This window comes from Dermacentor albipictus, chromosome 1, assembly GCF_038994185.2.
Source record: "Dermacentor albipictus isolate Rhodes 1998 colony chromosome 1, USDA_Dalb.pri_finalv2, whole genome shotgun sequence".
Lineage (NCBI taxonomy): Eukaryota > Metazoa > Arthropoda > Arachnida > Ixodida > Ixodidae > Dermacentor > Dermacentor albipictus.
The window spans coordinates 200,883,366-200,901,159 of NC_091821.1; the positions used below are offsets into that span (position 1 = coordinate 200,883,366).

At 44.3% G+C, this 17,794-nt stretch overlaps 1 protein-coding gene across 2 annotated transcripts in view; it reads right to left on the reverse strand.

Annotated features, from left to right (window-relative positions):
• Positions 1-17,794, reverse strand: part of LOC135903144 (Fanconi anemia group A protein homolog) — an 88,694-nt gene that overhangs the window by 50,528 nt on the left and 20,372 nt on the right. For both annotated transcript variants that reach the window (XM_065433549.1, XM_070530716.1), the window contains exons 12-13: positions 15,192-15,330; positions 14,112-14,245 (exon numbers count right to left, since the gene is read on the reverse strand). In XM_065433549.1, coding sequence (XP_065289621.1) covers positions 14,112-14,245; positions 15,192-15,330 — 273 coding nt within the window. The remainder of the gene's footprint in view (positions 1-14,111; positions 14,246-15,191; positions 15,331-17,794) is intronic.

The window sequence follows — 17,794 nt, forward strand, 5'->3', positions numbered from 1 at the left end:
TAACCGGTGGACTATGTATTAGAGTTACAGAATGGGCGCCAAGAGAAGGGAAGCGCAGTCGACAAATGGCAGAAAACTAGGTGGGGTGATGAAATGAGAAAATTCGCAGGCACAAGCTGGAATCAGTTGGTACAGGACAGGGGTAATTGGAGATCGCAGGGAGAGGCCTTCATCCTGCAGTGGACATAAAATAGGCTGCTGCTGATGATGACTACTCATCAATCAAGCTGGCGAAGGACAAAGCCGGTCTGCACCACGTAGCATGGTCAGCTGTAGCATATGAGGGTGAGCATGCACTCAAGCCCTGTTGTGCACAAAGCAAACACTGTGCATACACACTACAGTTGCACGTAGCTGCGGTCTTCTACGTAGCATAGATACTGCGGTTGCCGCGGTGTGCCACCATGAGCCCACTAGCGAAGTGCACTGTGGCTCGCTGAGGACAACTGCGTTTGGCTTACATGTGGCGCATCGTAGGCACCAAAACCAGAAGTAGTGGCATCTACATTAACATCCAAAAGTAAATTTCATCTGCGCACCACGGTGACATTTTGAAGGCAGAGCATTGTGGGCACGCCCCGCTTTGCCGTAGTCTTTGCAGTGCAAGGCATTGAAGAAGGAACTGGAGCACAGTGAAGAGCGTGTTTGATCGCCAATAACTCTGCTTCTGCTGAACACAGTGACATACTTTTACGGCAAAGTATTTCGGAAATGGCCTATTTTAACTTCAAATGCATTTCTCCTCTTCTATAAGAAGTGGTTCAGGGCCCCTTTAATAACCATAGTATGTTGATCTACAAAGTAGTGCGAGTGGGCACACTTCTGTTCTGTGTAACCAAGCAATATATCATGATGTAAAACCTGCACATATCGCTAAAGCACACAGACCTCTTAATGGAATAGCACACATTAAATGCCTTATTTGATTTTCTTAATTTGGGCTATCTCATTTTTAAAGGGGTCCTACAATACTTTTTATCGAAGTCGAGAAATGCATTTGGCATTTAAAAAAGGCTATTTCAGGAATACTATGCCGTAAAAAGTACTTCAACGCATTCAGCAGAAGTGAAGTTATTAGCAATCAAAGATTACTTATGATCCCCTTCACGGTGCTCCCAATTATTCTTCAATGCCTTGCACCGCAATGGCTAGAGTTGAGCGGGGTGGTGCCCACAACAATCCGCCTACTCAACGTCACTGTGGCAGGCACTTCAAATTTGATTTTGTATGCTCACATAGAACCCACTACTTATTTTGGTGCCTACAACGCACCAAACTCATACGCTATCTCTCAGCTTACGGTTGAGTTCATGATGTCTCAACCCTTTGCTGTGCTACAGTGTACTAGATAGCGACACACAGCTATTCTCACACCGAGTGACATGAGTGGCACATTTCCTTTCGCACTTATCTCTACAACAGTCGCACAATTTCTGAGGGTTGACCAAACTTCCTTCACATTTGCTCGTGTGAGTACATCAGCAGCGCAAATATCGGCTAAGCGATGGATGCCACACTCCGGACTCGCGTTGAAAGGATTCCCAACGTAACGAGCTTCAACCATGATGGCGACACACTAGAGTGTGCAACTTGGGAAGAAGACGACCTGTTCGACAGATGTTAGCATTTGGGCATCACCAAGCGCCAACATCACATCGCCCACAGATACTAATATACCAATCAGAACACGCTGTTGGCCTCAGCAAGCCATAGCAAGCTTAGCAAGCACGCTTGTCGCAGCACCACGCAGTTGCTAACATGCAACTACATGCAACTGCAGCTACATGAAACTGCAGTAGTTAACTATGTGCATGACAGGGCTGGAGTGTGCATTTGCACTCATGTGCTCCAGTCTGGACGTGCTATCTCGTGTGGACCAGCTTTGTCCTGCACCAGACTGACCAAAGGATAGTAGCCACATCCAAATTGCGCATTTTGTGCAATAGCTTAATAGGAAGTGTAGTCTGCCAAAGTAGCTTCCCTCTAGTTTTCTTTAATGCCACCCAGATGCAGCCGATCTTACCATTCACTACCCTCTCCTATCGTCCATCCTACTCTCGCCCGTTGGCTAGCGTTCAAACCTGCTTTACGGTCATGGGGGAGAGTACCATCTAGTTGGCGCCTCATGAAGGAAGTCGGAGGAAGCCTGACAGACGCGTGATAAACTGACAGACACAGGGACGGAGCGTCTACTGCTTTTCCATCAGAAAAGCAGCGGTGCACACTCAGATGCACACGTGACGCAAGCAGCCGTACCATCTGGGTATCGTTGCATCGCGGCAACTCACTGAACTAAGGTGCACCAATGGCTCCCATTGGGGAGCGAGGGATTGCATTGGCATTGAAAAAATGGAGGAGGCGATGGCCAAGGCATCTAGCCAGGAGCTGCCAGGAGTGAGCATGTGCTGGCAAGTGTGTGTCTGGTCTGACTTAAGTTTTGCATAGTTCAAGGCTAGTTGACTGTTCAAAACTAATAGAAATTAGCGAGACCAGGCAGCTACGACACTGATAAGCAATGTTGCCAAAGTTTCATTCCTATGCAGGTGGGCGTGGCCGAGAGTTAGCAGATGATAGTCGGGGATAGTATGACAGTCGTACATCCGGAAGTACGTAATCCCTATCGAAATTCGTAACGTAGATTTTCGCTTACTTCAGCCTGTTTATTAAACTGCATCAATAAGTATACATAGTAATAGTAAAAGGAAGCAAACTTACCCAAGCATGCTTCTTTACTGATGTCAGTTATTGGCCAATAGCAGCTGTGTATAAGAATCTGCTATATGAAGAAATATGGCAGCCCGAAAATAATGAGGAGAAGGCTTCTGTTGAAAAGGGAGTGTTTGAGAAAAAGGTGACTTTGTCTTTCACTTGCGAGCTCCTCATGCTACACACAACGGCAAAATTTGGCTGACATGTTCACAGCAGCGTATGCTATCTGCGGGCTGTGTTTTTTCACCAAGCCTGAGGTGTGGTTCAGGACCCCTTTAAAAATTGTGTGTGTGCCATCAGATGCTTCAGCTTATATACAGTAGTGAAAAAAAAGACATGGTGGTATTTTGCATTTGGGTCCTGTGAGCTAAATTGAACATAATGTTGGTGCTGCGTTATGCCCGATTGCTAGCTTAAAGCAATAGTCTTGAACAGGCACTGCCCCCTTATGTTATTCACACTGCATAGCTCACCCACTGTGCACACAACTTGCATATTCCACACATGTATCACAAAAAAACTGTATACTATATCAACCACGACGATAATGGAAGAGAAAATAGTCTAGACGAATTCGAAATCCCATAGGTAACGCCAGAAGAAGTAAAGAAAGCATTGGGAGATATGCAAAGGGGGAAGGCAGCTGGGGAGGATCAGGTAACAGCAGATTTGTTGAAGGATGGTGGGCAGATTGTTCTACAGAAACTGGCCACCCTGTATACGCAATGCCTCATAACGTCGAGCGTACCGGAATCTTGGAAGAACGCTAACATAATCCTAATCCATAAGAAAGGGGACGCCAAAGACTTGAAAAATTATAGACCGATAAGCTTGCTGTCTGTTGCCTACAAAGTATTTACTAAGGTAATTGCAAATAGAATCAGGAACACCTTAGACTTCTGTCAACCAAAGGACCAGGCAGGATACTCAAGAATAGACCATATTCACACTATCAATCAGGTTATAGAGAAATGTGCGGAATATAACCAACCCTTATATATAGCTTTCATTGATTACGAGAAAGCATTTGATTCTGTCGAAACCTCAGCAGTCATGCAGGCATTACGGAATCAGGGTGTAGACGAGCCGTATGTAAAAATACTGAAAGATATCTATAGCGGCTCCACAGCCACCGTAGTCCTCCATAAAGAAAGCAACAAAATCCCAATAAAGAAAGGCGTCAGGCAGGAAGATACGATCTCTCCAATGCTATTCACAGCGTGTTTACAGGAGGTATTCAGAGACCTGGATTGGGAAGAAATGGGGATAAAAGTCAATGGAGAATACCTTAGTAACTTGCGATTCGCTGATGATATTGCCTTGCTTAGTAACTCAGGGGACCAACTGCAATGCATGCTCACAGACCTCGAGAGGCAAAGCAGAAGAGTGGGTCTAAAAATTAATCTGCAGAAAACTAAAGTAATGTTTAACAGTCTCGGAAGAGAACAGCAATTTACAATAGGCAGCGAGGCACTGGAAGTCGTAAGGGAATACATCTACTTAGGGCAGGTAGTGACTGCGGATCCGGATCATGAGACGGAAATAATCAGAAGAATAAGAATGGGCTGGGGTGCGTTTGGCAGGCATTCTCAGATCATGAACAGCAGTTGCCATTATCCCTCAAGAGAAAAGTGTATAATAGCTGTGTCTTACCAGTACTCACCTACGGGGCAGAAACCTGGAGGCTTACGAAAAGGGTTCTACTCAAATTGAGGACGACGCAACAAGCTATGGAAAGAAGAATGATAGGTGTAACGTTAAGGGATAAGAAGAGAGCAGATTGGGTGAGGGAACAAACGCGAGTTAATGACATCTTTGTTGAAATCAAGAAAAAGAAATGGGCATGGGCAGGACATGTAATGAGGAGGGAAGATAACCGATGGTCATTAAGGGTTACGGACTGGATTCCAAGGGAAGGGAAGCGTAGCAGGGGGCGGCAGAAAGTTAGGTGGGCGGATGAGATTAAGATGTTTGCAGGGACGGCATGGCCACAATTAGTACATGACCGGGGTTGTTGGAGAAATATGGGAGAGGCCTTTGCCCTGCAGTGGGCGTGACCAGGCTGATGATGATGATGATATCAACCAGTATGTCAATATGTGTGTATGCTGGTGTTGCAAATTTCAAGGATAGGTGGGCAGGTTAGCTGAGCAAAAGGCTTGGCATGCTACTACAGGTTTAATATATAACAAGAGATCAAAGAATGAGAGAAAAGAATAAATGCACACACATCCACTCACACAAAAAATTGGAAAGGGGCTGCAGTGAGCATCACGTAATGAACAAAGTGGAAAGTAGAACTTTAGGGCATTGTCAATAAACAAAATGCTAGCTATCTATGTGGTGTAGCCAAAGGGACAAAGCTCAATCACACTTTGTTTATTGATGGCGCCCTACAGCTCCACTTTCAACTTTATTTCATGATGCTCACAGCTGGCCCCTTTCCGAGTTTTTGTGCAAGTGGATGCATGGGCGTTTTCTTCTTTTTTCTCGTTTTTCGATCTCTTGTCATATATTAGACCTGTAGTAGCATGTCAAGCCTTTTGCTTGGCTAACTTCTCCACATATCATTAAAATTTCTCTCACCATCATACACATGCTTTGACATACTGGTTGATATATAGATTCATGGAATATGCAAGTTGTGTACACGGTGGGTGGGCTATGTGGTGTGAATAACGTAAGATGAAAGTGTGTATTCAAGAGGCAATTACCCTAGGCTGGCGGTCTGGCATAACGCAGCACCAACCTTCCGAGCAGTTTAGTTCACAAGACCCAAATGCAAAATGTCATATCTTTTTGTTCACTATTGTAGCATAGAATTCTGAGAAAAAAAGTAGTCCCAGTGAACACACCTATGTTCTGCAATTTCAAACAAAAAGCTACTGAATAAAACCTGTATTATAATGTTGGCTCACAGGTATCTTTAAAGCACACACACCTCTTTATCAAACAGCACATGATTTACAATGGCTTCTTCGGTTTTCTTATGTTTCTTATATTCGGCTTCCCCCATTCTTAGGTCAATGGGTATGTGCCGCTGTGACACAATGGGCATTGAAGCCTTAAATGCATTTACATATGTTTCACACTTCTCTCTGTTACACTTCTCCTCACCATTCTTCCCTAAAAAAACATAAAACATCGCCTTCATCCTCATAACCTTTCTGCAGAGACGTCTCACAATCTACATCTGCATCAACTGCTGTTTGCATTTTGGCACAGTTTGCAAACAGAGTAGTGTATAAGCTAAACCATTAGCATGACAGTAATGATGGAACTTATGCAGTGCAAAACAAACATTGCATATTACATATTGCACTGGATTAAAATAAAGACTATTGTATGCATCATACTAATTAATAACATAGCATTTAATTAGCCACTTCATGAACATTCCACTTGATGTAGATTCCCACATGTGCATTGTATCTGCACAATTTTTATCACCTGCCTCTTCACTTAGAATTTAATTGAAAGGTTTCAATAAAGCTTCACTTAGCATTGCTTCCAACAAGCGCTTCGGATCTACTGCAATTCTTAGAATTTATGAAGCCTCGCAGATACAAATACAGCATAAGTATACTTTAAACTGAAATGGAACTAATAAAATAGCATTAAAAAAACATGACGCTATCAAACAATCACACAGGTGTTATTGGCTCATAGCTCACAGCAGTTCATACTAGTGCCAATGGAGTCACCAAAAGTTCCCTCTCTTGCTGCAATAAAAAAAAAAAGTTAAGAGCTCTAGACGACAGCAGAATGATGCATTATTTTGTTTTCTTTTATTTCAAAGTACCTTACAGGCCCCAAGGGGACCACTGAGTAAGGGGGGCGTTGTCAAATAAATGACGACAGAAAACCGTTATTTCAAAGTACCTTACAGGCCCCAAGGGGACCACTGAGTAAGGGGGGCGTTGTCAAATAAATGACGACAGAAAACCGATACATGAGAGCTAAAGATGTTTACAATGATAATGTGCTTGCAAAACTGTGTTACAAATAAAAACGCTAAAGCAATACAAAGAGTTGTCAGGAAAGGAATGAAAAGTACAGCTCACAGTAACATAAAAAGCGACGTATCACTCACACAAAATGATGCACATAGCGCGAGCACATGAAACAAACAAAATTTAAACAACAAACTGAAAAAAAAAGATGGAAAACAATAAGAATCGCCAGAGAAAGAGACAACTCAAACCAGCATACAGAACAGCATAGTGAAAAAAAAAAAACATAAGACAGAGAGAGAGACATGGCACATATATGATACATATTATATGACATGACATATGTACAAATGAATATATATGTTATGATGAAAACTGCGAGTTCAGTAGTTGCTTTAAATGTATCATTGCTAACTTGCACGACAGTGCTGTTAGGAAGTGGATTCCAAAACTGAGTTGCCCATGGTAGAGCCGAGAAGTTAAATGCGTTAGTGTTCTAATAAATGCAAGTGAAGCTTAAATCATCATAAAGTCATCGTGATGTGCAAGACACACATTCCAGTGGCAAGTTTGATGGCGTCATTTGGTGAACGTATCTATGGAGCAAGGACAGGAGTGCTATGTCGCGTCGGCTAATTAGTGATTGAAGGGAAAGATCAAGTTTTATTTGAGTAATGCTGGATTGGTAGTTGTAATTGCAGGAAATGAATCGACCAGCTCGGTTTTGGATGGCTTGTAACACGGATTAAGTATTCGTAGTAGGGAGACCATATAGGGGACGCGAACTCAAGCTGGGGGCATACAAATGATAGGAATGCTAATTTACGGATGTTAGATGGGCAGTTACGCAAGAGTTGATGAATATAACCAAGAGATTTGGAAGCGTTTGCACATATGGTTGCGATGTGAAAGGCCCAGGAAAGGCTCGGTGTAAGATTAATGCCAGATATACATAGATTTATATACTGATGCTTGAAATACTACATTTGTATTTATATAATAGGAAAAGCTTTGATTTGAAGTTTTTAACGTGAACGTCATTATTTTACATTTAGATGAGTTAAGTTTCATTTGCCAGTCTTCGCACCATTTGGTAACGAGATGAAGGTCCTCTTGAAGAATGAGATGATCATAAAGGCTGCGAATTGGTCTATATAATATACAATCATTGGCAAAAGAAAACACATAGTATATATATGTAGGATACTTCATTTTCAGGCTTTATGTTTTTTTTTTTAATTCGGGGAGTAAAATACGGGTGTTATTTTTTTAAAGAGGCAAACTGGGGGAGAAATTGGAGTTTTTGTTGTCTGGCAGCCCCAAAGTTTAGGATTTTCATTGTAACTATGATAAATGATTAACACAAGCAATGATCTCGTTTTGTACACAATTGTTACATTTAAACAAGCGAAATCACTCACAGGAACTTATAATGACAAAGAGAGCTGCTCAAAAGTTCTGTCACAAACTTATCTATACAAATTCTCGCTGGCAGGCATTACCTGCTCACAGTAAAAAAAAAAAGCATACAAACAAAAATGGCAAACATAAAGGTTTATGGTGATCCCTTGTTTACTTTGCTCACTGCACTTTTTTTAACAAAGGAAAAAAAAACAAATAGTAGTGAGAACAGGCAGGGGCATGCTTCACAAGAGGTGTGATGCTTTTTCTTGTGTTAAACACCCTGTCAAGGTGTTTATTGACAGGGCACGCGAGGAGAGAGAGGTCGAACTCGGTGCAGTAGCCAAAAACCCTGCAAGCAGTCCGAACCAGCCCCATGCGTAAAACACTGGTGATGCACCTGACTGACCGGCAATTCTTCCTTACATTTCATACGCTGGAGATGCGCCAGGCTAACCAGCGCTTCTCCTTCGTTACATTTGTGTCCCGAAGAAATAGGCGCCATCCTGGCGATCTAAGAATAAGGTAGCATAGAGGGATCGTAGAAGAGCTTTAGCCAATCTACGTGAACAGTTTCGTGAACAGTTTCGTGATCACGACGGCGCTGATCAGAAGATGGCAACACAGGCTCGACGACATAGTTCACGGGGGAAGTTTGTGCAATAACACGGTAAGGTCCATGATATCATGGAAGCAGCTTAGAAGAAAGGCCGGGGGCTAAAGGTGGAACCCACAGCCAAACCAATGAATCGGAAGGGAAGCTTGGGGGGGGCCAGAGCCACCATGACGAAGCTTCTGGTGTGTCTGATCTGCGGTGGTAAGACAGCGGGCGAGTTGTCTACATTCTTCGCCATGCTGCGCAGCTTGAAAGACAGGAACACATTCTGATGAGTCAGGCTGGTAGGATAGAATGGTACTGATGGTGCAGGAAGGTTCGCGGCAGTACAGTAAGAAAAACGGAGAAAAACCAGTGGTGGCCTGAGTGGCAGTATTACAGGCGAACGTGACGAATGGAAGCACAGTGTCCCAGTTGGAATGGTCGGACGCGACGTACATGGCGAGCATGTCGCCAAGAGTACGGCTGAAACGCTCCGTCAACCTGTTCGCTTGCGGATCGTATGCGCTAGTGGTCCTGTGGATGTTGTGACACTCCTTCAGAAGCGACGTCACGACTTCAGATAGAAAAGCGCGGCCTCGATCACTAAGAAGTTCCCGAGGGGCTCCATGACGAAGAACAAAATGCCGGAGTATGAATAACCCAACGTTTTAGGCAGTGGCAGATGGAAATGCAGCGGTTTCTGCATAGCGTGTGAGATGATCCTCTGCAACGATAACCCAGCGGTTGCCAGCCCCGGTACAAGAAAATGAACCATAAAGGTCGATTCCGACATGATCAAATGGACGGGACGGACAAGGAAGTGGCTGCAAAGGTGTGGCAGTGGAAGTAGGGACCGACTTTCGGCGCTGGCAGTCGAGGCAGCAGCGGACGTACTTGCGAACCAACTTGTACATGACAGGCCAGTAATGCCGGAGCCCAAGGCGAGTGTAGGTCTTTAACATGCCACCGTGTCCACATTGGGGATCCGTGTGAAACGATGCCCATAAATCAGCCCGAAGATGACACGGTATTATGAGGAACCATTGCCGATCCTCGGGGAGATGGTTGCGATGGTAGAGGAGTTGGTCGCAAAAAGCAAAGTGATGCATCTGCCACCGTAGTGTCCTAGATGCTGCAACAGTTGGAAGATCAGCGAGAAACTCCAAAAGCGAAAAAATCCACAGGTCCTTGCTCTGCTCAGAGCGCATGTCATCGATGGCAAATGCTGACAGGACAAAGTTGAGTGGGTAAAGACTGTGCACGTCAGGTGAAATGGCCGAGTGGGAGAGAGTGTCGGCATCGGTATGCTTGCGTCCAGAACGGTACACGACCCAGATGTCGTACTCTTGTAAACAGAGCACCCAGTGTGCGAGGCGGCCAGAGGGGTCTTTCAATGAGGAGAGCCAGCACAGCGCATGGTGGTCCATTACTACATAAAATTGGCGGCCGCATAACGACGAAATTTCGTAAGGGCCCAGTGTATGGCTAAACACTCATTTTCTGTAACAGAGTAGTTTAGCTCTGACTTTGTCAGCGTGCGGCTAGCATAAGCAACAATGTATTCCTCAAGACCTCGTCTGCGTTGGGCAAAAACCGCCCCAAGGCCAACTCCACTAGCATCTGTATGGACCTCAGTTGGGGCAGCAAGGTCAAAATGTCGCAAAGTAGGAGGAGAGGTGAGCAGATGGCGAAGGGTCGTGAACGCGTCATCGCATGCTTTCGACCAGGTGGATAGGGCATTGTCTCCAGCCAGCAGTTGATTCAAAGGGGCGATGATCATAGCGAAGTTCTTCACAGAGCAGCGAAAACAGGAGCAGAGGCCAACAAAACTACGTAGTGTCTTCAGGTTGGTGGGCTTTGGGAGCTCCGCAACTGCACTGAGTTTTGCAGGGTCCGGAAGCACGCCTTCTTTGGATACGACGTGGCCTAAGATGGTAAGCTTACGGGCAGCAAAGAAGCTCGGTTAGTTCGAGGCCTTTGGCAAATCGAAGGGGACGCAGTTCTCGCCTCAGGAACTGCGACACTTAGATTCCCTGAGGTAGAGGGCTTGGTCGGCATCTCATCGGTGACATGGAGCGGCGGCGTGGGGATGGGGAACGACGAGCATGGTCGAGAACAGGGGTTTCATCCAGCGGCACAGGAGATTGTAGTTGTCGAGGGGCATAAGTGCTCATGGGTTGGCGGTTATCATAATTATGTAGCAAATGGCATCGACAAAAGTAGGCAACGTGTCCCGGAATACCACGATAGCAACAAATTAGGGGGTTGTCCGCGGTGCGCCAAGGATTTGGCTGACGTGGTAGCTGTGGTGCAGGCGGTGAGAAGGGAATCGAGGCCGGTCACGCAACAGCTTGTGCACGTGAAGTGAAGGGCGGCCTTGCAGCGATGTCAGAGTGTGTCAGGGGCGCCGCGACGGTAGGCAGTTGAATAACAGCTGGCAGGCATTCGGTGACTTGCTCCTTGATGACGCTCTGTAACCCCGGTGTCAGTGGAGAGAATGGTTGCGCGTTTATAAAGGACACCAGGGAAAGGTGCCAAGCAACTTCTTCTCGTACTAATTCTTTTATCTGGTGCATTAGAGGCGACTCGTCAACATCTAGCGTCAGACCTGAGACAGCGGCGAATTCTGAGGACGGATGTCGTGTGACTACTCGCTGCCTTCGAAGTTCGTCGTAACTCTGACAGAGCACAATGACGACAGACACTGTGGTCGGGTTTGGGGCAACCAACATTTGAAAGGCATCGTCCTCAATTCCCTTGAGGGTATGCCTGATCTTGTTGGCTTCTGGCATCGTAGCGTCGACTCTGTTGCACAGATTAACGACATCTTCAATGTAGCTGTTGAAATTCTCACCCGGTTGCTGGGCACGTCCGCGCAGGCATTGTTCAGCCTGAAGTTTGCAGACAGCATGACGACCAAAGACTTCTGTGAAGTTGGTCTTGAATGCCGACCATGTCGGGATGTCAGATTCGTGGTTGCGATACCACAAATGTGCAATGTTGCTCAAGTAGAAAATTTCGCTGTTGAGCTTTGCCGTATCATCCCAGTGGTTATGCACGCTGACTCTTGTTGTACGAGGTGAGCCAGTCCTCGATGTCCTGAATACCGGTACCCGCAAAAATAGCAGGATCTCGCTGACGCTGCACGCCAGGACAGATGACAGTTGGTGGCGTGACTACAGCTTGTTGAGCTGGATCGTCAGGCATGGTTTGAGAAGGCCGGGCAGGATCATCCGGCATGGGCCGAAATGGTTCAAGGGTTCAGCTTCGAAGTTCCAGCGTTGATGGAGTCGTACCCCGCACCTCCACCAAATGTCAAGGTGTTTATTGACAGGGTATGCGAAAAGAGAGTGGTCGAACTCGGTGCGGTGGCCAAAAACCCTGCGAGCAGTCCGAACCGGCCCCGTGCATAAAGTGCTGGTGATACGCCTGACTGACTGGCACTTCTTGAGCGTGCCTTCGTTAAGAAAACATCCTTTCAATGCCACAGCTACCACTTGCATTGCACAGTAGTGTCAGCATTGCATTCACTTCCTAGTGCACTACCGCCGTTTACATGTCTGCGATGTGTGGAAGATGCGATGCAATATGCCACTGTCGTATTTATGTAAATTGTGACTAATAATAGGGCAACAAGCTTTCATTCGCTAAAGGCTGGCAGGCACTGAACATACCACATATCTGTTTTTGCTTGAATGTTAGTAAGAATGAAGCATATATAGTATTCATATTTGATTAATATTAATAATATTATGATATATCTTGACCACTTCCTCACACAAGGCAGGCAGTGTTCACTGGTATTGTAATACCTGCATTTATTCTTACCCTTTTACGGAAGAATAAAACTTCAGGGAGAAAGAGGACTTGACCTGATTTTCATAAATTTTGTTTGGCGTGCAAAAGTTGGCAATTCTTGGGTTTTGCCCTAAAACAAAGGACCCCACCTATATGATATGGTCTACAATGTTAACCCTTTATGGACTAGTGATGCCTTCAGTAAACATACCAGAAAATGTTTGTTTTCTTGCCGAGTTTCAGTATTGAGTATGAAGCTTCTGGCTTCATACTTTGGCCAACAGTGAATGAATGGCAGCAAGCATCATTTGTTGGTTTAGAGCAGCAACACAAGATGAGGAAGATGAAGTTGAGCAGGCGATTCCCTTTCTTTTAAATGTGTATTCAGAGCAGGCAGAACAAGGCAAAATCTCCGGCTGCGGTGGTATCACACACGTGATGTAAAGCAAATGAAATGTACACCTATGGTTAGCATATGACGAGAGCTGTCTGTACAAATTCCAAGCAAAGCCATAGGTGGCTTAGGGTAAAGCCCACTTCCAGTTTTCTGCACGGTTTTTTCCCCTCACTGCTGAAAAAGATTCCACAATATATTTTTTGCATTTATTGATTATGCTTATTCTTGATGTGTTTTGCATATTTCGATAGAAAATAATTTTTTTTAAATATCTATATGCGTCATCCTTAAAGGGTTAAATGCACTCTTAAAAAGTTCTTTAGATAGGAAGAAGTCGAAGAAATGCATCAGCTGGGTGCAAGTAACAACTGTTTATCTGACCCCCTTGTCACTATGGGCAAGTGCTGATCGTAGCAAATATTCTAGAGAAGAATTCACAAATAAATCCCAAGGGCAAAAAGTATGACATGGGGCCACCATGGGAAAAAGTGATGCTGAGGATGTTCTGGTGTTATTGTTTCGGCCTAAGACATTATGACCATAAATGCCAAGGAGCTTCAAAAAAATATTGCTGCAAGCTTATAAGGAAGTTATGAGAAAAAAGTGTCAACACAAAGCATTAAGAGTATCCTCCTGTTCTACTACCAAATACTTACTCATTCTTCAGAAGGAGATGGTAAAAAATGCAGCCTTCTTGGGTAACCAAAAGTTGGCCTCATCACTCATTTTCACTCAACCACTAACATGGTAGTTTGTTATTCTTTGCTTAAGTGAGGTGACCAACATGTGAAAATTGCCTTCAAACACAAGATTTTTTTTCTTTTCTTTTTTTTTCCTTCTTTTCTCTCTCTCTCTCTTTCTTTTTTTTTTTAAGTTCAATGATTCCTGAACGCAAAAAAAATTCCTATCCAGCAACAGGAATTTGCATGGTCTTGGGTTCTGAAGTAGCTGCGAGTGACACAGTTACTACAAACAGTTTCGTATTTACGATTTCATCTCATCCATCTCATTTTGACATGTTTCATGGACACTAATTTCGCGGGATGGCCAAGAGGAGTGCTATGGGAAACTGATCCCATTAATTGTTTATGAGGCCAATTTTTCATTAACTGTAAACTATTTATAAAAACTGCAAAAGTTAAGTTATTTACAGTAATTTACATCATGCCACAGTACACCACTTAAAGAAGGACAGGTAGGAAATAAATTGAAATGTGCGCAACAAAAATGTTTTCATACAAAACAGAAGAATTACCTCAAACCAGGATGAATATGGAGGGAAAATCTGAGGAGCTTCTTGGGATGCATGTCTAGCCAAAAGAAAGGCGCTGACTAAGTTTTCAGCGTCCAGGCATTCAAAAGCGCCTTTCAGCAGTGTTTCAATAAGACCTGCACAAAGGAATGCAATTACAACACACTTTATAAAAACAGTCCATGTCATATCTTCAGTATTAAACCTGCATGGCAAATTCATCTATGAGCAATATAACTATTTAAGGGGAGCTGGGCCTTGAACCAAAAATTTGTAAAAATCGTTATTCTTTGAGGTCTGGTGCAGAAAACTTCTCAATATATTTAATGTTGTGTGCTTATTTCAAATACAAGGTCCATTTTTGTTCATCTCCTTTCATTCAAATTTTACATAAGCTTCTTTTATTTAAACTTTTTACAAAGATTTACATATCGCTTTCTCAGATTTCACTAAACAGGGTATCAATGCCTTCTGTATGATTCAAGGAATGTCACAAGATCAATCTTATTGTTCTGCCTGCCCTAGAACAGGGGTTGCAAGACTTTGAAGTTTAAACTCAAGAGAGTGTTCTTTTGGAAGCTCAACTTTGGAGTCTCACAATGCTTGTTCTAGGGTAGGCAGAGCAATGAGATTGATTTTACAGCATTCCTTGAATCATACAGAAGCCATTGATACCCTGTTTAGCAAACTCAGAAGAATTTATATTTTGCAAACCTTTGCAGAAAATGACTAAAGGAAACTTGCATGAAATTAGAACTGAAGAAACTACACAAAAATGGATCTCATATTTGAAACAATTGCATTTACATATATGTACAAGTTTTCAGCAGCATATCTCAAAGAATAAAGATTTTTATTTAATTTTTGCTCTAAGGCTCAACTTCCCCCTTAACAAAGGAACTGCATATTCACTGCAGATGGTGCTTCCCCCACTTTCCAGTACACATACATACATGCATGCACACACATTATGAATCAAGCAACTTTAAAGCAGCATGGGCACGAACAGCGCTCAGTAAAGTAATTTTCCAAATACAAAGTGCTGCAACAAAGTCCATCAGATACACAAACATGCAATCTTACCAATAAGAAGTTTGCAATCTTGGTATGTGGTGACATACACGGAGAGGGCAGTGAGCAACATATACCAGTTCACCTCTTTGCTATTAAGAGCCTTGCACAGCTGAGTGGTCACCTGTTCTACATTGAGGACCTGCATACTCTGCCAAAGACCAAGCAATATCATGCATGAATGGAGATCATGGAAGTCGAACACGATACACTTTTTGTTGCAGTTCCCGAAAGTTCACGTCTTTTATGTGTTTTCGAAGCCTGTCCTATGCAGGTTTTTACCATCCCACAACGTAATGCCTGCACCACCCAGCATCAGCTCAGCCAATAGATGTGAGGGAATCTTTAAATAAATAAATAAATAAATAAATAAATAAATAAATAAATAAATAACGCTGGGAGACTGCTACAAGACCATGTCATGATATGTTTCAGTAACTATAGATCCAATGCCTGTTAAACACAATTGGTATCAACTAATACCACACAATCATTTTCAGTGACTACTGATCTCCATGGCCACTGATGTACCCAGGGATTGCCAATGCCCGCTGAAACCTCAAGAGCGATTAAGAGCAGCCCGGCACTTGTTCAACAACAAAAACAAATAGTATGTAAAAACTACAAAATAATTAGTGCAATCTTGTTCTATTATAAAGAAAAAGGTTTATTAAAGCACAAGTTTACAGATTAAATTTTTGCAGTCTAGATCAGACACAAGCTTTGTAGACTATCAGATGTAACAAAAGTATTTCATATTGTTACAAGAGAAGACGCAGACGCGACGCTATATACAAGTATATATACAGTAGGCCTTGAGCCTACTGACATGCACAACATCACTGGATGCTACAGTAGAAGGCAAGGTAGAACTGACCGGAGCAATTTCAAATCAAATCAAATTTCAATTTCGAAAGTCACTGGCGTCACCTGGTGCAGCATGCGGTAGGGGCCCGTGTACCAGGAAAGGAGGTTCTCTGAAAGTCCCACATGACAAGAGGGTGACCACAGGAGCACGAGCACACCAGGCGAAAACTGTATGTTACGGTGGCAGGCATTGTAGTTTGCAAGGCTGTCAGTCGAGTACGTGCAAACTGGTGTGCATGGTCAGCCAAGACAATGGCATTGCACACATACTCGCTTATTGAAGTCGCAGCAGGAGGAAGTGAAGTATCAAGGAGCAAGGTTGGTTCGCGACCATACATAGATAAAATGGAGAAATTCCCGCAGTATTGTGGCGAGAAAGTTGTAGGCAAATGTGATGTAAGGAAGGGCAATGTCCCAGTCATGATGGCTTTTCGAAACAGTCATGGACAGGATTTCTGTGAGGGTACGGTTCAACTGCTCCGTAAGTCTATTGGTTTGAGGATGGTATGAGGTGGTCAGCTTATGTTGAGTGGAGCAGGAACGTACAATGTCTGCGATAACTTTCCACAAAAAATTACGAACACAGTCAGTAAGCGGCTGTTGCAGGGCGCCATGAAGCAAGATGATGTCGTGCAAGAGAAAGTCTGCGATGTCAGTGGCGCAACTGGTCGGGAGAGCCCGTGTGATAGCTTATCGGGCGGCATGATCAGTTGCAACGGCTACCCATTTGTTGCCAGAGGATGACGTGGGATAAGGGCTGATGAGATCTAATCCAACATAGAAGAACGGTTCCACAGGTACGGTGATCAGCTGGAGATGACCAGCAGGCAACACCTGAGGCCTTTTCCGTTACTGGCAGGAATCACAGGCAGCAACATAGCGTTGGACGGAGTGAGCGAGACCGGGCCAATAGAAGCGGCGGTGAATGCAGTCATATGTGCGAGGTACTTGATGGTGTTCTGCCGTGGGCACGTCATGGAGCTCAAAGAGCACAGTATGTCGTAGATGTTTGGGCATGACAAGATGATCAGATCTATCAGGGAGGAAGTTCCTGAAGTTCCTTCGGTACAGAATGCCGTACTGGAAGACGTATCAGCAAACAGAGGCGTCGGTTGGTGAAGAATGCAGACACTTGATGAGTGCTCGTAGCAATGGGTCCTGGTGCTGCTCATCGACGTTGTTAGCGAAGATGGACACAGAGAAAATGCCGTTGGCGGTGCTACTGTCAGCGGCGTCAGGCTGGCCAACCGGGTAGCAGGACAGGCAGTCAGCGTCCTTGTGGAGATGGCCAGATTTGTAGATGACAGAATGCGAATATTCTTGTAGACGTAACGCCCAGCGACCAAGCCATCCTGTAGGATCTTTTAGCAAGCACAACCAGCAAAGCGCATGATGGTCTGTGACAACCGAAAAGGGTTGGCCTTATAAGTATGGGCGGAACTTCGCAACCGCCCACACTAGGGCCAGGCACTCACGCTCAGTGATGGAATAGTTGCGCTCGGAGGTTAAGAGGAGCCTGCCGGCATAAGCGATAACATGGTCGTTGCTGCACTGACGTTGTGCTAGTACTGTGCCAATTCTGTCGCCACTGGCATCGGTACAGACTGTGGTAGGGGTAGAAGGATCAAAATGGGCCAGAACGGGCAGCATGGTGAGAAGGTCGATTGGATGCCAGAATGCAGAGGCTTTGTTATTCCTCACTTGAAAGGGGCGTCTTTCTTCAAAGCTTGGTAAGAGGACGTGCGATG